Here is a 23,511-nt window from a genome sequence, read left to right on the forward strand (position 1 = left end):
GGGGTCATAGTGATCTTCTGAAGATTTAAAGTACTGAAGGAAAAAATAACTTTTATTCTAGAATAGTATATCCAGTGAAAATGTCCTTCAAACATGAAAGAGAAATAAAGACTTTCCCATACAAACAAAAGCTGAAGGATTTCATCGGTACGAGATCTGTCCTACAAGACAGATGACCTTTGTCTCTTAAAGTTTTCGTCTTGAAATCTATTTTTTTAAATATAAGTATAGCTACTTTGTTCTTTTTTGGTTTCCATTGGCATGGAATATCTCTTTTCCGTCCTTTTATTTTCAGTCTATGTGTGTCTTTACAGGAGAAATGCATTTTTTGTAGGCAAGAGTCTCTTATTTTTTTAATCCATTCAGTTATTGTATGTCTTTTGATTGGAGAGTTTTGTCCTTTTACATTCAATGTTATTATTGATAAGTAATGATTTGCCCCCTCCCATTTTATTATTTGTTTTCTGTTTGTTTTGTGGTCTTGTCTTCCTTCTTTTCATCCTGTCTTTTTAGTGAAGTTCATTTTCTCTGGTGGTATGATTTTAATTTCTTACTTTTTATTTTTTGTGTAACCATTGTATCTTTTTTGATTTGAGGTTATTATGAAGTTTGCAAATTCTCTCTTATCCATTATTTTAAACTGATGACAACTTAAAACTGATCACATAAACAAACAAAAAAGGAAAAAGAAAACTAATAAAACCTCTATACCATAATTTTGTCTGCCCACTTTTCAGCTTTTTGTTGTTTCTATTTATGTCTTATTTTACTCTCTATGTCTTTAAAAGTTGTTGTAGGTATTACTTTTGATTGGCTCATTGTTGAGTCTTTCTACTTAAGAGTAGTTCACACATTACAGTTATGGTGCTATAATATTCTGTGTTTTTCTGTGTACTTACTATTACCAGTGAGTTTTATATCTTCAGATGATTTCTTAGTGCTCATTACTGTTCTTCTCTTTCTGATTGAAGTACTCCCTTTAGCAGTCTTGTAGGATAGATCAGGTATTGATGAAATCCCTCAGCTTTTGTTTGTCTGGGAACTTTATTTTTCCTTCATGTTTGAAGGACATTTTCACCAGATACACTATTTTAGGATAAGAGTTTTTCTCCTTCAGCACTTTAAATATGACATGCCACTCTCTCTTGGCCTGTACGGTATCCACTGAAAAGTCTGCTGCCAGACATATTCGAGCTCCTTTTTATGTTGCTTGTCTCTTTTCCCCTTGCTGCTTTTAGGATCCTTTTTACATATATATATTATTGTTGATCTTTAGGAGTCTGATTATTAAATGCCTTTAGGTATTTTTGTTTGGGTTAAATGTCTCTGGTACTCTGTCACCTTCTTGTACTTAAAAATTGATATCACTGATACTATCTCATTGAATGAGCTTGCAACCCCTATCTTTTCCTCAGCCTCCTCTTTAAGGCCAATAACTCTTATATTTGCCCTTTAGAGATAATTTTCTAGATCCTATAGGCATGCTTCATTGTTTTTCATTCTTTTCTCTTTTGTCTCTTCTAAATGTGTATTTTTGAATAGCTTGTCTTCAAGTTGATTCTTTCTTCTGCTTAATCATTTCTGTTATTATAAGACTCTGATGCATTCTTCTGCATATCACTTTATTTTTCAACTCCAGAATTTCTGCTTGATTTTAAAAATTATTTCAATGTCTTTCTATATTATGTTGAATTTCTTTGAGTTTTCTCAAAATAGCTATTTTGATTTCTCTGTCTGATATGTCTCATATCTCTGTTTCTCCAGGATTAGTCTCTGATGCCTTATTTAGTTCATTTTGGAAGGTCATATTTTCTTGAATGGTCTTGATGCTTGTGAATGTTCATCTGTTTCTGGGCATCGAAGAGTTAAGTAGTTAGCATAGTCTTTTTAGTCTGGGCTGGTTTGTACCCGTCCTTCTTGCGAAGGCTTTCCAGATATTTGAAAGGACTTGAGTGTTTTGATCCAAGCCATATCTGCATTAGGGAGCACCCCATACCCAGTAATTCTGTGGTTCTTGCAGATTTGTAGAGGTACCACCTTGATGGTCTTGAATAAAATCTGGAAGACTTCTCTGGATTACTAGGCAAAGACTCTTGTTTTCTTTACTTACTTTCTCTTTTGACTTATTAAGTCCCCTTTTACTTTTCCCTCTACTTTTCTCAAATAGAAGGAGTCTCTCCCCACAGCTACCACAGCTGGGATGTGCTGAGTCATACGTGAAGCCCACAAACTTTCGTCTAAGGCCCAAGGAGTAATATCCGAGTTTTGCTTCTGGTTATTTAGGGCCCAAAAGTTCCTTAGTCAGCATGTGATGGGTCCTGCCAGGACTGGGTTCTTCCGTTCAAGGCAGTGGGTTGCCTTCTGGCCCCAGGTGTGTGTAGAAATGTCTGGGAGTGAGGGCCTGAAAAAGGGGCCTTAGGACTCTGATGAATGCCCTATGCTACTGTGGCTGAGCTGGTATACAAGATGCAAGACAAAGTTCTCTTTACTCTTGCCCCATCATTTCTTCAAGCAGAAGGAAGGGGTCTCTTTTCGAGCCTTGAGCTGCGCTGTGTGGGGTGGTACAAGCACTCCCATTGCCACCCTGGCTGGTGTCTCAGTAGGTTGCATGCCTCCCAGGTTCACTGGCTCTGAGCCCAGTTCAACACTAGGACTAATACAAGAGCTGCAGTCCTTGTGGCTTAGAGTGCCCTTCAGGTTTGCTTAGGGATCCAGAGCACTTTAGCCTGCAGTGTCAAGGCATAGAACTGGGATGTGTGATTCCCCTCTAGCTAGGGCTGGTTTAAATGTTCCCTGTGTGGGCTGTCCTTAGCTGAGTTCAGCCTGGTTTTGCTTTCTGCTCTGTGACAGGGTAGCATGGAATTCAATGCTGTGTCTCATAATTGCTGCACGCTCTCTTTCTCAAGTACGCAGATTCCGGTATCGCTCTCTCTTTTTTTTTTTTTGGAGAAACTTTTCCTCATATTTTCTTACCCTTTTTTATTTGGGTTATTTCTTTTCTTGTTATTTAGTTTTTTGAGTTTCTTTTAAATTTTGGGTATCAGCCCCTTATCAGATTTATGGTTTGCCAGTGTTTTTACCCAATCCATGAGTTTTCTCCTCACTATGTTATTTTTTTCCTTTTCTTTGAAGAAGCTTTTTAGTTTGGTGCAATTCCATTTGTCTATGTTTACATTTGTTGCTTGTACCTTTAGAGTCCTATCCAAGAAATCATTGCACAGACAAATGTCATGGAGATTTTCACCTATGTTTTCTTCTAGTAGTTTTGTGGTTTCTGGTCTTACAGTTAAGTATTTACTCATTTTGTGTTGACTTTTATACATGTGTGAGATAGGGTCCAATTTCCTTCTGTATGAGAATATCCAGTTTTTCCAGCACCATTTATTGACTAGAGTATTCTTTCCCCATTGAGTGTTCTTGGCACCTTTGTCAAAAAGTCCACTGACTGCAAGTACTTGGGTTTATGTCTGGACTTTCTATTCTGTGCCATTGGTTGATTGGCCTATTTTTATGCCAGTACCATGCTGTTGTGATTATAATAACTTCAAAATATATTTTGAGGTCAGAGAGTGTGATACCTTCACCTTTGGTCCTTTCGCTAAAGATTGTTTTGACTATTTGAGGTCTTTTGTCATTTCATATGAATTTTATGATTATCTTCTTCTACTTCTGTGAAGAAAGACATTGGAATTTTGATAGGAATTGCATTGAACTTAGAGAATGCTTTGGGAAGTATACACATTTTAATAAGATTAGTTATTCTAATCCATAAACATGGGCTATTTTTTCATTTATTTGTGTCTTTAGTTTGTTTCATTAGTGTTTTATAGTTTTTAGTATAGCAGTTATTCACTTCCTTGGCTAAATGTATTCCTAAGTTTTTTTCTTTATTTAATACTATTGTAAATGGGATTGTTTTTGAATTTTTTTTCAGCTAGTTCATTGTTAGTGTGTAGAAATATGGTCAATATTAGACAGATCAACGAGACAGAAAATTAACAAGGATATTCAGGACTTGAACTCAGCTCTGGACCAAGAGGACCTAATAGACATCTACAGAACTCTCCACCCCAAATCAACAGAATATACATTCTTCTCAGCACCATATCACACTTATTCTAAAGTTGACCACATAATTGGGAGTAAAATACTCCTCAGCAAATGCAAGAGAATGGAAATTATAACAGTCTCTCAGACCACAGTGCCATCAAACTAGAACTCAGGATTAAGAAACTTACTCAAAACCGCACAACTACATGGAAACTGAGCAACCTGCTCCTGAATGACTACTGGGTAAATAACAAAGTTAAGGTAGAAATAAGTTCTTTGAAACCAATGAGAACAAAGAAACAACATACCAGAATCTCTGGGACACATTTAAAACAGTTGTCTAGAGGGAAATTTATAGCACTAAATGCCCACAAGAGAAAGCAGGAAAGATCTAAAATCGACTCCCTAACATCACAATTAAAAGAACTAGAGAAGCAAGAGCAAACAAATTCAAAATCTAGCAGAAGACAAGAAATAACAAAGATCAGAGCAGAACTAAAGGAGATAGAGACACGAAAAACCCTTCAAAAAATATCAATGAATTCAGGAGCTGGTTTTTTAAAAAGATCAACAAAATAGATAGACTGCTAGCCAGACTAATAAGGAAGTAAAGAGATAAGAATTAAATAGATGCAATATAAAATGATAAAGGGGATATCACCACTGATTCCACAGAAATATGAACTACTATCAGAGAATATATAAACACCTCTACACAAATAAACTAGAAAACCTAGAAGAAATGGATAAATTCCTGGACATGTACACCCTCCCAAGTCTAAACCAGAAAGAAGTCAAATCCATGAATAGACTAATAACAAGTTCTGAAATTGAGGCAGTAAGTAATAGCCTACCAACCAAAAAATCCAGCACCAGACTGATTCACAGCTGAATTCTACCAGAGGTAAAAAGAGGAGCTGATACCATTCCTTCTGAAACTATTCCAAACAATAGAAAAAGAGGGACTCCTGTCTAACTCATTTTATGAGGCCAGCATCATCCTGATATCAAAACTTGGCAGAGACACACACACAAAAAAAAGAACATTTCAGGCCAAAATCCTTGATGAACATCAATGCGAAAATCCTCAATAAAATACTGGCAAACTGAATCCAGCAGCACATCAAAAAGCTTATCCACCATGATTAAGTTGGCTTCATCCCTGGGATGCAAGACTGGTTCAACATATGCAAATCAATAAATGTAATTTATCACATAAACAGAACCAATGTCAAAAACCACATGATTATCTCAATAGATGTATTAAAGGCCTTCGACAAAATTCAATACCCCTTCATGCTAAAAACTTTCAATAAACTAGTATTGATGGAATATATCTCAAACTAATAAGAGCTACTTATGACAAACCCACAGCCAATGTAATACTGAATGGGCAAAACCAGAAGGCATTCCCTTTGAAAACCGGCAAAAGACAAGGATGCCCTGTCTCACCACTCCCATTCAACACAGTATTAGAAGTTCTGGCCAGGGCAATCAGGGAAGAGGAAGAAATACAGGGTATTCAAATAGGAAAAGAGGAAGTCAAATTGTCTCTGTTTGCAGATGACATGATTGTATATTTAGAAGACCCCATCATCTAACCCCCAAATCTCCTAAAGCTGATAAGCACCTTCAGCAAAGTCTCAGGATACAAAATCAATGTGCAAAAATCACAAGAATTCCTATACACCAATAATAGACAAACAGAGAACAGATCATGAGTGAACTCCTGTTCACAATTGCTACAAAGAGAATTAAATACCTAGGAATACAACTTCCAAGGAATGTGAGGGACCTCTTTAAGGAGAACTTCAAACCACTGATCAAGGAAATAAGAGAGGACACAAACAAATGGAAAAACATTCCATGCTCATGGACACTAAGAATTAATATCATGAAATTGTCATATTGCCCAAAGTAATTTGTAAATTCCATGATAGCCGCATCAAGCTACTATCGACTTTCTTCACAGAATTAGAAAAAACTACTTTAAATTTCACTTGGAACCAAAAAAGATCCTGTATAGCCGAGACATTCCTAAGCAAATAGAACAAAGCTGGAGGCATCATGCTACCTGACTTCAAATTATATTACAAGGCTACAGTAACCAAAACAGCATGGTACTGATACCAAAACAGATGTATAGACTAATGGAACAGAACAGAGGCCTCAGAAATAATGCCACACATCTACAACCATCTGATCTTTGACACATCTGACAGAAACAAGCAATAGGGAAAGGATTCTCTATTTAATATATGGTGTTGGAAAAACTGGCTAGCCATATGGAGAAAACTGAAACTGGACCCCTTCCTTATACCATATAGAAAAATAAACTCAAGATGGATTAAAGACATAAATGTAAGACCTAAAACCATAAAAACCATAGAAGAAAACCTATGCAATACCACTCAAGACATAGGCATGGACAAAGACTTCATGACTAAAACACCAAAAGGCAATGGCCACAAAAGCCAAAATTGACAAATGGGATCTAATTAAACTAAAGAGCTTCTGCATAGCAAAAGAAACTATCATCAGAGTGAACAGGCAACCTACAGAATGGGAGAAAATTTTTGCAATCTATCCATCTCACAAAGGGCTAATATCCAGAGTCTACAAAGAACTTAAACAAATGTACAAGAAAAAAAAAATGCCATCAAAAAGTGGATTAAGGATATGAACAGACACTTCTCCAAAGAAGACATTTATGCAGCCAACAAACTTATGAAAAAAAGCTCATCATCACTGGTCATTAGAGAAATGCAAATCAAAACCACAATGAGATACCATCTCACGCCAGTTAGAATGGTGATCATTAAAAAGTCAGGAGACAACAGATGCTGGAGAGGATGTGGAGAAATAGGAACACTTTTACACTGTTGGTGGGAGGCTAAACTAGTTCAACCATTGTGGAAGACAATGTAGTGATTCCTGAAGGATCTAGAACCAGAAATACCATTTGACCCAGAAATCCCATTGCTGGATATATACCAAAGGGAATGTAAATCATTCTACTATAAAGACACATGCACATGTATGTTTATTGTGGCACTAATCTCAACAGCAAAGACTTGGAACTAACCCAAATGCACATCAATGATGGACTGGATAAAGAAAATGTGGCACATATACACCATGTAAAACTATGCGGCCATAAAGAAGGATGAGTTCATGTCCTTTGCAGGGACAGGGATGAAGCTAGAAACTTTCATTCTCAGCAAAGTAACACGAGAACAGAAAACCAAACACCAGATGTTCTCACTCATAAGTGGGAGTTGAACAGTGAGAACACATGGACACAGGGAGGGGACCATCACACACTGGGGCCTGTCGGGAGGTGGGGGACTAGGGGAGGGATAGCATTAGGAGAAATACCTAATGTAGATGACGGGTTGATGGGTGCAGCAAAACACCATGGCATGTGTATACCTATGTAACAAATCTTCACATTCTGCCCATGTACCACCAAACTTAAAATATTTAAAAAAAGAAAAGAAATGTGGCTGATTAGCTAGCTGGTGGTATGGTGGTAGAGGCTAAACATTACTCTGATGTTCTTGTTTTTGCGTCCTCTGTTATTTTGGTTTTGCCTAAAGACTTAAATAATTATCTGAGAAGCACAGTTCTTTTAGTCATATTTCCATGAGTACATATGAGCCCAATTGACATGGTGGTAAGGTGCCATGGGTGGGGAAGTCTTCTATAAGTCTATGAGTATGTCTCTGTCTTTTAGTGAGCTGTGCCCCTGGCCTGTGACTTACTTTAGTTCTTCTCAGGTTTGTTTTGTTTTTTTTCCCCACCTTGGGAGAGACTTTAAGGGAAGTTGGGTGTGGAATTGGGTATTTCCCTTTACCTCGTTCGCTTAGGTTCTGATAAAACTGCAGGAGGTTATGATCTGGTGAAAATAGTTTCTTTTGAGGGCAGACCTTGTTAAGAAGAAAAGGGTCTGTGAATATTTTTAAATGACTACTTATCTTTCCCTCCTGCTGGAAGCATGAAGGGAGTTTTCACCATCAAAACTTGATAGGACTCCTGTAGTTAAAACTCATAAAAGTATGGGGGCCCCTTTTGGACTGGGCCCGACTGGAGTTTTCAACTTTTCAAATCCAAACATATTGAGCCTCCAGCAATTCGTAAATTACAGATTAGGTTATCCTATCCCAGTGCTGGTTCCCAAGAAGTTTTCTACTCCTGGGCTTCTGTTACAGTAAGATTTGGTTCTCTCTATCTCTCTATTTCCTCACTTTTGGGGGCAGTCATTTACTCTATGATCCCAGTTATCTGATGAATCTAAGAAGAGTTGATTTTGTTTGTTCAGTTTTTCTTTGTTGTGTGAATTGGATAGATTACTTCCTTATTTCTTATATGGTAGACCAGAATGCAGCCAGGTTTTTGAAACATCAAAGATTTGCTTCTTCTAAAGTTTTGATCTCTTAACAACTACTTAGCGTCATATTGTTTTTCTTTTAAAAGAGGTAAAATGTAAGATTTCTGGATGATTAACTTTTGGTTTTTGTTTACTTTTCTCAAATAGATCCTAAATGCCCAGGAGATGTTGATTTTCATAATAGTGACTGGGACATTAAGACAATCACCAGCTCCTTGAAATTCTACCTCAGGTATGCCTGATTTGAATTGGGAGTTTGCATTTCATAGTTGGTGAAATTTCTCTGGGTGCTTAGTGGAGTTAATGTGGTCCCAGTTTCCAGGAGGTTGCTTAGAATTGCTTAAGAAAAAGCATGTGAAGAGGATTTCTGGCCAAGAATGTGCAAAGACTGTTTTTTAAATCTGAGAGTTTAAGCAAGAGAAGCATAAAAATAATAGAATTGTTATTGAAAGAAGGCTAAAATGATTATTTTCTAAAATTCTGCACTTGAAATAATTGAATATGTTTTGCTGTTCACAGAGTGATGTCATGATGGCTTCACTAGCAGAATCATGAGCTGTGACTATTCAGGGTGGCTAACATGTTTTAAAGAATAATAACCATTTTGAAATGTCAAACTGCATTTGGGCAAAAATGTTATGCTATGTGTGATGTACTGCATATCATGCCTTAATCCAGATAATGGAAATAAAACCAAGAAAATACAACTGTAATGATGTTGGAGCTATATGAACTGTCAGCAGTATGGAAAAAAGTAAACTCACCAACAAAAGTTGGGAATGCACAAAATTGATCAATATATTGTTCAATTTATTGACATAAATTTTTATTGTGCAAAAGGTGTTTGAGACATATATATTCTTTAAACACATTGATTTCTTACCACTCTTTATGTCTCATAGTATGTATCATATTTTATGTGCTAAAGCCTTTTCTTTTCAATAATTGTGCTCTTGAGCCATTAAGGTTGATACTTAAATTCTGGAAAATCTCATTAATCTAAACTAAATTGGGTTTAAGATATGGCTGTTTAATATTTTTCTTCTGTAGCATCATCTTAGGGCTTTACATAAACTTGAATATTCTTTCCAGGAATATTTCCCCTGTATCTGCTGGTGAAGGAAATAACTGTTATTGGAGGGTTTATTCTGTTCTAGGCTGTGGCCAGTTGTTTACACTGATAGTGTCACTGTTTTTTTCTCCCATTAACTGAGTGTACTAGATGGTACTTGACTCATTTTGTAGATGAGGAAACCAAGGCGCCCCACTTCTCCCTTTAAGTAATAGCCATGATCCCAGCTTGTATTTTTTAAATCTAAGTGTCTCTGACTTATAAGGCCCCTGCTACTGGGGCATCTTCTTCTCCTGCCCCCTACTTCCAGCAGCTTTGGCCTTCTTTGGATGGCTTGGTAATTTAGTAAAGACAGAGAGAAGTCTGTTATGAATACTTTAAGAAGACTTGTGACGAGAATAGTGGGAATAAGTGATTCTGTATCTCTAGCTCCCTTCAAAGGAGTGTCAACATTTTCTTAGATTTGTAAGGACTTCCCCACATTGCATTATTCCCAGCTCATCCTGTAATAGGCAGTATGGTCCTTTTCAAAGATGAGAGGGTCAAGCCTGAAAGTGTGAGTGGGCAGCATCCCCAGTAAGTGATACTTGTTCTTGTGACTCTCATCCATGGTTCTGTAATATACACCAGCCAGTAAATACCCTTTAGAGTTCTCAAAGATAGCTGTGTTCCAGGGCAGATCTCCACCCTCTGTTCTAGGTAACTAAATCACCCCTTATCTATAGCCTTTCCAGAGAAGTCCTCTAGAAATCATCCCTTCTCTCTCCTATATTTTTATCCTCTCATTCAACTGGTTCTTTTTTTCAGCATGTAAGTATGCTCCAGCCATATACATCTTTAAATCATTAAATGATTCAAGAAAAGTATCCTGAGTGCTTACTCAATGCCAAGTATGATGTTAAGGCACTAGGCAAACGGTTATGTATATAGATATGGTCTCTGACCTTAAAGAACTAGAAGACAAATAATCACACAAATGTAATAAACTCTAATAAGTACTCTGAAGGAAAGGTATACCTATGAAAGCATTTAATAGGAAGACCTCACCCATTCCGGTTGTTTAAACTGAGTTTTGAACTGTAAGTCGGAATCAGCCAATTGGGGTTGGGTTCCAGAGAGAGGGAAGTGAATATGCAAAGTCTTGAGGCAGGACGGAGGAAGTCCCCTTTAGGAAACTACATGAATCAGAACAGGGGAAATATTGAGTGTAGAGAGGCAGGGAGAGGTATGTAGAGGCCAGATCATTTGGGGCTTTATAGGATCTTTTAAAAATTAGGGGCTAAATTTATCTTAAAAGTAAAGGGAATGTATTGAAAGATTTTAAATAAGAGGTGCATGTTGAGATTTGTATTTTGAAAAAAAAATGTATGGAGATTAGGTTACAGTGATATAAAATGGCTAGAGATGTGGAAATCTTTCAGCAGGCTATGGCTGTCATTTAGGCAAGACATGATGCTGGTGCTTGGACTAGGGAGTAGCAGTAGCTATTCCTAGAAGTAAGCATATTCAAGAGATTTGGGAAGTCAAATTGATGAATTGAATATGAGGGTTGGGGATAGGGTGATAAAAAGGTAACTCCATGTTTCTGGCCCATACAACCAAATGATGGTCATGTGTTTACTGATTTAAGAAACACAAGAAAACTAAGTTTGAGGCAGGCAATAAGTTGGAATTTGGATATGTCAAATGTGGGTACCTTTGAAGAAATCAGGGCGTAATATTAAGCAGGCAATTGACTATATAGGTCTGAAACTCAATGATGAGTTTTGGGCTTGATCTAAAATCTTGGTGATCATTGAGCATATAGATGATAGTTAGAGTAAACAAGATTGCCTAATGAGATACTTTATCCCTTCTCAGTGAGGACTAAGCTCTGATTTTTTATCTTGCCCAAATTCCTTCTAAGGGGTCTGGGGAGTCATGCCCTATAAACCATACATTCTCATCAAATGGGTTTTATTTAACCCTGTATATCGTGATTTACTTTCCAATCTGACTCTGGCATAACAAGGGAAAAAATGAAAATGTTTTACCCCAAAATATATTTCCTTGCCATACCTTGAAATTGCCTTGCAAAGTCTCTTGTGGGAAAAATCCACATTCTATAGAAAATCCCCTTCCCCCATTGTTTTCTTTCTTTCTTTCCAGATCCAGGAGATCTGAAAAGAAAAAGGTATCTAAGAGCCAGACACCCTTTCAGGTCTAATAAGAATCATTTTACAACCTGCTCTCTCTGAGGTCTGCTATCTGAGAGATTCCTCTGCACAATAAAACTTGGTCTCCACAGTCTTTTGACTTAACCTCAACATTCCTTTTCATTGATCCCAGGTCTTCAGATGAACTCAACCAATTGTCAACCAGCAAATGTTTACCTATAGCCTGGAAGCCCCCACTTTGAGTTGTCTCATCTTTCTGAACCAAACCAATGTATTTCTTAAATATATTTAATTGATGTCTCATGCCTCTCTAAACATATGTAAAGCCAAGCTGTACCCCGACCCCCTTAGGCACAAGTTCTCAGGATCTCCTGAAGGTTGTGTCATGGGCCATGGTCACTCCTTTTTGGCTCAGAATAAATCTCTTAAAATATTTTACACAGTTTCACTCTTTTCATCGACATCAACAAAGCTTCTGTGTCAAGTAATATACAATCTCTGTCTGTACTTCTTAACTCCCCAGTTCCCTCTTAACTCGTTGTAATAACTCTTACCGCATCTGCTCCAATGAAGCTGCTTTTGCCAGGGTCACCAGGGATACCCTCAATGCTGTACACAAAGGACAGTTGTCAGTGTTTAACTTACTGGATCTTTTTGTAACATTTGAAATTGCTACCAAGCCCTCCTTAATACTTTCTCCTATTTTGGACTCTGCTGAATCACTTACTTTTTGTTTTTCTGTAACCTCTTTAGTCAATTTTGTCAATCCCCTTTATGGGCTTTCTACTTGGTATTTCCCACGGCTCTCTTCTCATTTTACTATAGTAGAGCAACTGAAAACTGAAATATCTACAGGGGCCAGGGAATAAAACTGAGTGAAGTAGACTATTTTCCTATTAAACACTTTGCACACTGAACCATTATTTGCATGACAATCCCTTTGTTTACATACAAACAGCAGTGTTGTTTGATTCTACAAAGATCTTTGCATTTGTCAACAGACAGGGGATATGGGTTTGTATGAAATATTTTTAAAATGAAATATTTCATATATTCATTTTGTATATATCATATGTGTGTTTGTATGAAATATTTTTAAAATAAACATTTTTTAAATGAAATATCTCATTTTAAAATATTTTGATCATTGATTCAATTCCATTTCACTTTTATATACTGTGCTGGACAAAGGAGAAATGTCAGAAGGCCTCATGTAGCTGTTTGACTGCCAGTTTGCCAGCTCCTCTGGAGCAGTGGCATCTGTTCTTGTGGTTTTGTCATCTGTCGAGGTTCCTGATTTTCAAATCTGCTTCTCTTATCTAGCAGAGCCCTGTATCCAGCTTCTTAGTAGATATCTCCTTCCTGAGGCCTCCCTGACTTAGCATCTCTACTTCCCTCTTAATCAACTTATTCTATTCACTCACCCAAACCAAATTGCTCTCTTGCCATCATACCCAATCAAAGAAGGAGATCTTTTGTTAATATTTTTCAAAACACTCTCCTCACCTATTCTTTTTATGCTTTGTCACGCAGGCTGGAGTGCAGTGGTGTGATTATGACTCATTGCCGCCTTGCCCTCCCATCATACCCTTCTCTCTCTCAGGCTCAAATGATCCTCCCACCTCAGCCCCTTGAGTAGTCTGGACTACAGGCACTCACCACCATGCCCAGCTACTGTTTTTACATTTTTTTTTTTTTTTAAGAGGTGGGAGTCTCATTAAGTTGACCAGACTGGTCTTGATCTCTTGGGCTTAAGTGATTCTCCTAACTTGGCCTCTCAAAGTGCTGGGATTACAGGTGTCAGCCACCATGCCTAGCCCCTCTGTTTGTCTTTTATTTATCTTTTGTTTGGATTACTGCAATAACAACAGTAGCAGGCAGTATAGTATAGTAATTAAGAGCATGGACCCAGGAGACAGACTTCCTGCTTTTGCCTCTTATTAGCTGTGTAATTTTGAGTTCTTTAATGAGTTCTTTAACTTCACTAGGCCTCAGTTTCCACATCTATAAACTGGAAACAGTACCTACCTCACAGAGTTGTTATGAGCTTTATAAATGGGTTAATACATGTAAATCTATTAAAGCAGTACAGAGTTTGCTATTCTTATAATTATTGGTTGATTTCTTACTTCCTCTGAGCCACCTACCATGTACCTTTATTTTATCATCATACTTGTCCCACTGCATTGCAAGTTTTGTGTATGGTGCTCTTCTCTACTAAACTATTAGCTTCTTGGAGGTTTGGACTATTTCTGTTTGTCTCTGGATTCCCAATGCCTGGCACAATGCCCTGTACAAGTAGATGCTCAGCCAGTGTTTTTTGACTAAGTGAATAAACCCATTTGAGCCTGAGATTCCTCTTCCTATAAATGGGGATTTGAATAACTGTTCTGCCTCACAGGATTATTGGAAGCATCAATTGGGAGGACAATTGCAAAAGCGCTTTGGAAATTCTAAGGATCTATCAAATTGTAAGAGATTCATGGTAGAATTCGAATGGGCCTTCTTTGGAATTTTGCAGGACTGGTTTATGCCTCTTTTCACTTTTGGGAGCTAGTTGGAGACTTTGCCAGAGGCCTCAGTCCATGCTCTTGCAGGTCTTTTGTTGAATTACTAGCAACTTGGATTCCCCTGAAGAAGCTTCAGGTTAAGAGAAAAATGAATATAATCCCACTAAGTTGTAGGGTTCAGAAACGTCAGCCTTGCTGTCTCCAGAACTAAGAATCTAATACCCCGCTGCATCCTTCCCAAAGAAACTGACAATTTTCATTCATTTCAGGAATCTTTCTGAACCTGTCATGACCTATAGGCTTCACAAAGAGCTGGTCTCTGCTGCCAGTAAGTATTTATGTTACTAATTAACTGTGTTGTCCTAGTTTCTTAATGTTTACTGCAATAAGCCTATAAAATTGTTTGAGGAGAAGTGATTGAGGGCACAGAAACCTAAAACACATAAACAAATTATGCACAACTGCCAAATGAGAGTATTCTTGCTTGCTAACTCAAGAGTTGTATTATTTTTCATAATTAGTGTTACTTAAGAGGGCTTGAGAAAATTGGTTAGCTTGAGGAATGTGATGAACATAAAGACTTTATTTATATATTTATTCATTGCCTCTTCCATCAGAACAAGAACATTTGCTCACATTACCAGGGGACAGCAAAGTGGTTACACGACAGTTGCTGTTTCAACTTCCTTCAGCATTTTGCTTGTTCAAAAGCTTTTCGATTGTGTAGTGAACCATTGTTCTTAATCTGATAGCGCCAGCGTCACATTTTCTAGATGAGAAAACTGAGGGAGAGGACGTTAGTACATGGGAAATAAGGCATATAGAATCACCCCCAAAAGTTGGCGATTAAAGAAGCATTGAAAGTTTTGGCTGAGGTCACTGTATGAGTGCCCCTCCCACTTCAACATGACCCTTATTCTGCATCATATCCTGTGTGGTGTTCAGGAAAAAGATTCAGGGGAATTAACATCATAATGAGTCTTTGTTGAAACAAGGGAGCTTTGTTCTTTACTTCTGGGCTCTCTCAGTGATTTTCACAGGAATCCAGAGGCAGCAGCACACTTCTCAGTACCACAAGGAAGGTGGATGGGAATAGATTTCCAGCTGGAAGTTTATCTGTGAGACTTTAGGAACAACCTGCTGTGCCTGGAGTTCTGACTCCATCTGAGACAGTCTGCTCTCTCTCTCTCTCTCTCTCTCTCTCTCTCTGTGCCTGTGTGCGCGTGTGTGTGCATATACATGTAAGAATTTGCTTAATCTAATTGCCCAGAACGCCAAACCATTTATCTCCTACGCTTCTCTCCCAGAGTCTGACAACCTGGATTACCGCCTGGGAGCTATTCACTCCCTGGTATATAAACTACCAGAAAAGAACCGAGAGATGCTGGAACTTCTGATAAGACACTTGGTCAAGTAAGTAACTGCTGGATTTTCAGAAAAAGTTTCTCTTAGACGACTGGCCCATGTGGTTGGACTACACAGAAACTGCCTCTCAGCTCTTTCAGCCCCAGCCCTTAACTGCTTCCTTGGAAGGCTGAGTGCTCTGCGAGGAAGGCTATTTTGCCTTGACCCATGTATATATCCTCTTAGAGTCATCATGCATGTGGATTGTCTCAGTTGAAAGGTAACAGCAAGGTAGAGTGGAATGGACACAGGCTTTGCTGTCAGATGAACCTGGTTTTGAATTGAAGCTCTCCAACTGATTTAGCTATATAATCTTAGGCAAACCTCTCTGAATCTGTTTGATCATCTGTACAATCCCTACAGTGAAGGCCAGTTGTGTGGATTAGAATAAACACAGGTAAAATGCATGTCACATGAGTGGCTTTCAAGAAATGGAACTTTTTGTTAAGGTTCTGGTCCACTTCTTGGCCTGGTGTGGCCGGCAGTAACAGACAGCGGGATTATGGAGAATAGTCCTGGTGATGGGCACTGAGACAGGCAGGTGAAAGGGGCACATGTATCGCACAGTGGTGCTTCCTGGCCAGAGGATTTAATATTGTGAATCAAGATGGATTTACTTGGCTCAAAAAAGAAAGTGTTCTGTCCAGGAGCCAGCAGACCTGAGCTCTAGTTTTATTTCTGCTTTCTGCTATTAGTTCATTTTGTGACCAGGAACAGATCACTCTTAAGGCCTCTCTTGGTATATTAAACAGTAAAGAAATGTGAAAATAAGCTTAAAAATTATCATGTATTTTAGGTTTATATATTTAGCAAGTACAGTTGTCTGCATACTCAAAAGATGCAGTAATGATACATTTTAACCTCAGTTGGAGAGGATCTCAAACACCTAAAATTGAGGTCTTTAATGAAGGCGAGTTTCCGGGTTAATGGCTCTTTTGGCCTCCCCCTGTAGTAAATCCTGAGTGCTTTGCCTATCTGGACCTTGAGTTTTCCTATTATATATGAGATCTCCAAGATCTGATTCAGCTCTGACTTTCAAGGGCTGTTTTTTACACTTCTATAGCAAATGAATATTATGGACACTGATATAGGTAATAAGCAGAATTAACAAGAGAGGATGGCTTTTATATTTATTGCCAGTGTTTGCAATTTGAGCTAACAGAGGACATTAAGAGGCATATGCTCTCCAAAAAGTAGTTTGTGATAATCTCAGTAAATGTACAAAACCCAGCAAAGAAACCATTTGCATGTTAATGTAAAGTTACCCTGGAAGAGTCTTTAGCTCAAGTTCCAGATCTGTCACAAATATGCTGTGTGACCTAGAGAAAGTCTCTCCCACTCTCTGGGCCACAAGTTTGTTCATCTATAATACAAAGGGACTGAAGCAGCTAATCCCAAAGGGTTCCTTCAGCTCTGACTTTCTGAGAGTCTCAACATGTTACAGGAGCCAAGGACTCAATTGAGGATGTCCCTGCTTAGTGAGCGACAGGGTGCCTGCCTCTATCTGCCCAAAGGCTGAATGCCTGGCTTACTTCAAGAATCTTAGTCCTCAAAATCTTGAAATCAGAAGAAGACATGAACAAATAGATCACAGAAATAGCATGGCAAATACTCTTAAATATATGGAAATATGTTCAAGTTCACTCATAGTAACAAAAATACAAATTAAACCTATACTGAGCTACCATTTATTGACAAATCCTAACGTTTGTTAATGAGACTATGGGGAAACTGTCCTCTACTAAATTTATTGTATTAATGCAGTACAGTTCCAGAAGAGGGGATTTGGCAATACCTAATAAATCTGCATATTCAGTTATCCTTTGACCCAGCAAAACAAGGCATATGATATGTTTGCTTTTTTTTTTAAGGCATGTACTCTAAAGAGACACCTCCACAATACAAACAACACATGCATAAGGTTTGTCATTGCAGCACAGTTTTCAAAAGCAAAAGATTGGAAACAGCACAAATATCTGAAAATAGGGGACTAGTCAAGTAAATAAGGGTATATTCAACAAGGTAGTGTTATGTAGTAATTTAAAAAAAGAATGAGGAATACCTCTATGAACTTTGTTTTGTAGTGGTTTCTGGGGTGCATTACTATTTTCCAGCATGTAAAACAAACAATTACATTAAAAAAACTCAAGCTGTAAAACAAGGTTTATAATATGCTAGCTTTTCTTTTGCAAGACAAAAGAGGAAAATAAGATTATGTAAGAATGCACACACATTTCAAAAAAATTTTTCTCAAATGAATCATACACTAAGATAAATTTAAAAAAAAACTAATGACTCCAAAATTTAAATGTAGAGTTGCCATAAATCCAGCAATTCCACTCCTAGGTATAAACCTAAGATAAATGAAAACATGTGTCCACACAAAAACTTGTACACAAATGTCCATAGCAGCATTATTCATAGTTGTTGAAAAGGGGAAACAACCCAAATGTCTGTCCACTAATGAATAGGTAAACAAAATGTGATATACAGGCAATGGAATATTATTCAGCTATAAAAAAGGATGAAGTACTGATACATGCTGCAACAAGGATAAACACTAAAAGCATTATGCTAAGTAAAAAAAAAAAACAAGATACAATAGTACATATATGATTCCATTTATATGAAATGTTCAGAATAGACAAATCTATAGAGAAAGAAAGTTGATGAGTGGTAGTCTGGGAAATGGGGGCATGAGAAGTATGGGGGTAATTGATGATGAGTATGAGGCTTCTTTTTGGAATGATGAAAATTTCTGGAATTAGATAAGGGGTGACAGTTGCACAGCTCTGTGAATATACTGAAAGCCATTTAATTGTAGCCTTTAAAAGGGTGAATTTTATGATATATGAAATATATTTCAATAAACTTGTTATAAAAATAAACTAACGAAAGTGGTTATTATGGTGGATAGGTGTGGTAAGTAGGGTGTAGGGGATAGGGATAAGAGCTAGATTCCTCTAAGTACACCTCCTTATATACTTCTGACTGTTAATGTTTTACATCTCCAAAAAATAAAATTAAATCAAAAATTATAAACCATAAAACAACACCAAAAAAGCAAATGAATTTAATGAACGTGTTTATCAACTTGATAACATAATCACAGAGAGAAAGCAGTTATTTCAGCTAACTTGTCAGCACAGTCCTCTGACTCATCCTTAATGAGATGTACTCTAGAAACAAGAAGAGCAAAATTTTAAGCATCACTCAGTATGTTTATTTATAGTAGTAATATAATTTAACTTGAAACACACACACATCTTATAAAGAGCAAAAAAGTAAATATGTTAATGTTATAAGCTAAGCTATATAGTGTACAAAAAAGAGACACAGATATAAAATTGAAGACATAATTTTATAACATTAAGATTAAATTAAGAATGTCAATATGAATCCATGATTTAAAGAGAAAGCAACAAGAAGAAAAAACTTTATTCACTGAACCAGTCTTGGGATTCTACCCAAAAAGAAGTGAATATACTTAAAAAAAAGTGCAGTTTTTTGTTTTGTTTTAAATAGCATTTCCTTTACAAAGCAATCAGAATGGCCGATTCCATGTCTGGAGCAAGGAAAATACAAGGTTAGTCTTGGATAAATAGTACCACAGAGCAAGAAAGAATGGAGTCACACCAATAGTGTCATGTTCAAAGGACATGGAAACCTTGAAAGGGCTGACACTGGTGATGTTTGAGTCAATCTGAACATCAGTAACAATAAAAAATGTATTTGATTATTACATGTTGAAAAAACTCCTGGAGGTGGACAGAGGAAGGAAAGCTCTTTATTGCAGAAAGAGTATCAGTTAATAAACATAGGAAGAATGGCAGAATTAGAAAAATCATTAGTTTGCAATCTAAGTGGTCTGTTTTAGACATGAATCAAAACTGTTGGGTAAAAGAGTATTGAGGAATAGGATGTTGACATTATTCCAGTGTATTACTGACAGGTTACCTACTAATCACAAATTTAAAAAATGTATCTTTACAATGAATCTATCTGGCAGACACCACCTTAAGTAATTGATCAAAGTTAGCATCAGTAATAATGGAGCTGGCCGGGCACGGTGGCTCATGCCTGTAGTTCCAGCACTTTGGGAGGTCGAGGTAGGTGGATCACCTGCGGTCATGAGTTCAAGACCAGCCTGGCCAACATAGTGAAACTCCGTCTCTACAAAAATACAAAAATTAGCCACGCATGATGGTGAGTGCCTGTAATCCCAGCTACTCTGGAGGCTGAGGCAAGACAATTGCTTGAACCTGGGAGGTGGAGGTTGCAGTGAGCCGAGATCATGCCATTGCACGCCAGCGTGGGTGACAGAGCAAGACTCAGCTGCTCCCTGCCCCATCAAAGAAAAGTAATAATGGAACAGACCACCTTATGTACCTCCTAAGTAGATATAATAAAAATTTTAAAACATAAACTGTGAAATATTTTTGCCAAAAATATGTAGCCTAAATCAAATTAATTTTTTCCAGTTTGCAGGAAATAAAGAGTATAGATAAGCACAGAGTGTTTGCCATTCTATAAAACTTTTGAAGGCCAGGCTCAGTGGCTCACGCCTGTAATCCCAGCACTTTGGGAGACCGAGGAGGGCAGATCACAAGATCAGGAGTTCAAGACCGGCCTGGCCAATATGATGAAACCCTGTCTCTACTAAAAATACAAAAAAATTAGCCGGGTGTGGTGGTGCGCGCCTGTAATCCCAGCTACCTGGGAAGCTGAGGCAGGAGAATTGCTTGAACCCGGGAGGCGTAGGTTGCAGTGAGCCGAGATTGCGCCACTGCATTCCAGCCTGGCCGACAGAGCGAGACTCTGTCTCAAACAAACAAAAACAAAAACACTTTTGAAAAGGCTTGGACTTTCCAAAAAAGTCAATGTGGTGGGAAAAAGTGGTAGAGGTACTGTTCTACATTAAGAGACTTAAGAAACAAATGCAGTACAAGAGTTTTGATTGCATCCAGATTTGAAAAACACAGCTATAAAAGACTTTTTTCTCCTGTAACATTTGAGAAAATTGGAATATGGACTATATATTAGATGATATAGAATTATTGTAAATTTTCTAAGAAGCTAACATGTTGTTGTAGTTTTGTAGGAAGATGTGCTTATCCTTTGACAATGAATGCTGAAGTATTTAGGATTGAAGCAATTTACTTTCAGAGGATTGAGAAAAAAATATAGAAAGAGAAAGCAAATGTGGCAATATGTTAATTTTTGAATCTAGGTATAGACAGTATGAGTCTTCCTAGTACCACGCTTCCAACATTTTGCATGTTTGAAAAAGTTTATAATGAAAATGTAAATAAAAAATTGGCTTCGTTTCAATAGAGGAATGTACCCAGGAGAAGAAGAAAATTCATGTGTTTTTAAAATGCACATAATTATCCTGCCTGTCAACTGCTGCTTTCATCATCAATACGATAAGTGCATCTATGCCTTTGTACTGTGTTTCTACTGCCAACCTGTTTTCCAGGCTAATAACAGGTAGACCCAAACTGACCTCAGCCAATTTGAGGTTCCCAATTATCCAGTTCTCTTTGGTTAGTATCTGCAGCTTCTATTAGTCAGAGATGGGAGAACTCTAAGGTTACCTCACTGGCAATCTTACTACCAGTGGAATATTACAATAGAAGCAAGCTTTGGGCTTAATTCTGCCATCCTTACAGCTATTTATCAGGCAGAGGAAAAAAGACTTGTACAACCTGTTCTGCAAACTCAGATGAAGTCCCAGCTCTCTGTCCTTTCAGATGCCCTGACAGCATCTTGAATGAAAGGTTCACTGGAGGCAGATAAGATTGGAGTCAGGCAATAAAATTCTACAATCTAGTACCCCTTTGTAACCATAGGCCTGGGCTACTGTTCTGAAGGGTATGGGTTATTAGACTTACTAGATTCTTTAAATTTTTCTAATAATATTTCTCTTATTTGAGAAGCAATACTGTGCATTGTAAAAATTAGAAAATATTTAAAAAGCAGAAAAAAAGTAAAAGCTTTCTATTCCCAACATTCAATAATCATTACTGTTAATATAGTTTAGGTTCTTTCAGATCTTTTTCTCTCCTCTCTCTCTCTCTTTCTCTTTCTCTCTATCTGTGTGTGTGTGTGTGCGTGCACTCGCATGCATTTTTGTATACACATACATGTTTGCTCTTTTTACCAAAATGAGATTATGCTGTTCTTTAGTCTACTTTTATTATTTTAACAAGTTTGACTTTTCTGGACCATATTACCATTTTCCCAGTTGACCCAAAAAGTGGCCTTTTATAGATGTTTGTTCAATCTGGTGTTCAATATAGGGCCACACTTTATTTATGTCTTTTTTTGCCTTTTTAATCTAGCACAGTGCCTTTTTTCTTTCTTTTTTTTTTTTAAATTATACTTTCAGTTCTGGGATACATGTGCAGAACGTGCAGGTTTGTTACACAGGTATACCCATGACATGGTGGCTTTGCTGCACCTATCAACCCATCATCTACATTAGGTATTTATCCTAATGCTATCCCTCCCCCAGCCACCTACCCCCCAACAGGCCCTGGTGTGTGATGTTCCCCTCCCTGTGTCCATGTGTTCTCATTGTTCAACTCCTACTTACGAGTGAGAACATACGGTGTTTGGCTTTCTGTTACTGTGTCAGTTTGCTGAGAATATGGTTTCCAGTTTCATCCATGTCCCTATAAAAGACATGAACTCATCTTTTTATATAGCTGCATAGTATTCAGTGGTGTATGTGTGCTACATTTTCTTTATCCAGTCCATCATTGATGGGCATTTGGGTTGGTTCCAAGTCTTTGCTATTGTGAAAAGTGGTGCAATAAACATACATGTACATGTGTCTTTGTAGTAGAATGATTTATAATCCTCTGGATATATACCCAGTAATGGGATTGCTGGGTCAAATGGTATTTCTGGTTCTAGATCCTTGAGGACTGGCCACACTGTCTTCCACAATGGTTCAACTAATTTACATTCCCACCAACAGTGTAAAAGCGTTCCTATTTCTCCACATCCTCTGCAGCATCTGTTGTCACCTGACTTTTAATGATTGCTATTCTAACTGGTGTGAGATGGTATCTCATTGTGGTTTCAATTTGCATTTCTCTAATGACCAGTGATGATGATCCTTTTTTCAATATGTTTGTTGGCTGCATAAATGTCTTCTTTTGAAAAGCATCTGTTTATATCCTTTGCCCACTTTTTGATGGGGTTGTTTTTTTCTTGTACATTTGTTTAAGTTCCTTGTAGATTAGGCATATTAGCCCTTTGTGAGATGGATAGACTGCAAACATTTTCTCCCATTCTGTAGGTTGCCTATTCACCCTGATGATAGTTTCTTCTGCTGTGCAGAAGCTCTTTAGTTTAATTAGATCCCATTTGTCATTTTTGGCTTTTGTGGCCATTGCTTTTGGTGTTTTAGTGATGAAGTCTTTGCCCATGCTTATGTCCTGAATGGTATTGCCTAGGTTACTTCTATGGGTTTTATGATTTTAGGTCTTACATTTAAGTCTTTTTTTTTTTTTTTGAGATGAAGTCTCACTCTTTTGCCCAAGCTGGAGTGCAGTGGCACAATCTTGGCTCACTGCCACCCCGACCTTTTGGGTTCAAGCAATTCTCCTGCCTCAGCCTCCCAAGTAGCTGGACTATAGGCACATGCTACCACACCTGGCTAATTTTTTATATTTTTAGTAAAGATGGGGTTTCACCATATTGGCCAGGCTGCTCTCAAACTCCTGACCACATGATCCTCCCAACTCGGCCTCCCGAAGTGCTGGGATTACAGTGTCTGACACATTTAAAGTCTTTAATCCATCTGGAGTTCATTTTTGTATAAGGTGTAAGGAAGGGGTCTAGTTTCTGTTTTCTGCATATGGCTAGCCGATATTCTCAATAGCATTTATTAAATAGGGAATCCTTTCCCCATTGCTT

The 23,511-nt window shown here is 37.7% G+C and overlaps 1 protein-coding gene across 1 annotated transcript in view; it reads left to right on the forward strand.

The window, feature by feature from the left end:
- Positions 1 to 23,511, forward strand: part of OPHN1 (oligophrenin 1) — a 389,272-nt gene that overhangs the window by 301,928 nt on the left and 63,833 nt on the right. Inside the window, exons 16-18 of the mRNA XM_012460837.3 lie at positions 8,588 to 8,672; positions 14,448 to 14,506; positions 15,486 to 15,591. Of these exons, the coding sequence (XP_012316260.1) occupies positions 8,588 to 8,672; positions 14,448 to 14,506; positions 15,486 to 15,591 (250 nt within the window). The remainder of the gene's footprint in view (positions 1 to 8,587; positions 8,673 to 14,447; positions 14,507 to 15,485; positions 15,592 to 23,511) is intronic.

This window comes from Aotus nancymaae, unplaced genomic scaffold (genome assembly GCF_030222135.1).
Source record: "Aotus nancymaae isolate 86718 unplaced genomic scaffold, 86718_ANA_hifiasm-v0.15.2.pri h1tg000081l, whole genome shotgun sequence".
NCBI classification, from domain to species: Eukaryota; Metazoa; Chordata; class Mammalia; order Primates; family Aotidae; genus Aotus; species Aotus nancymaae.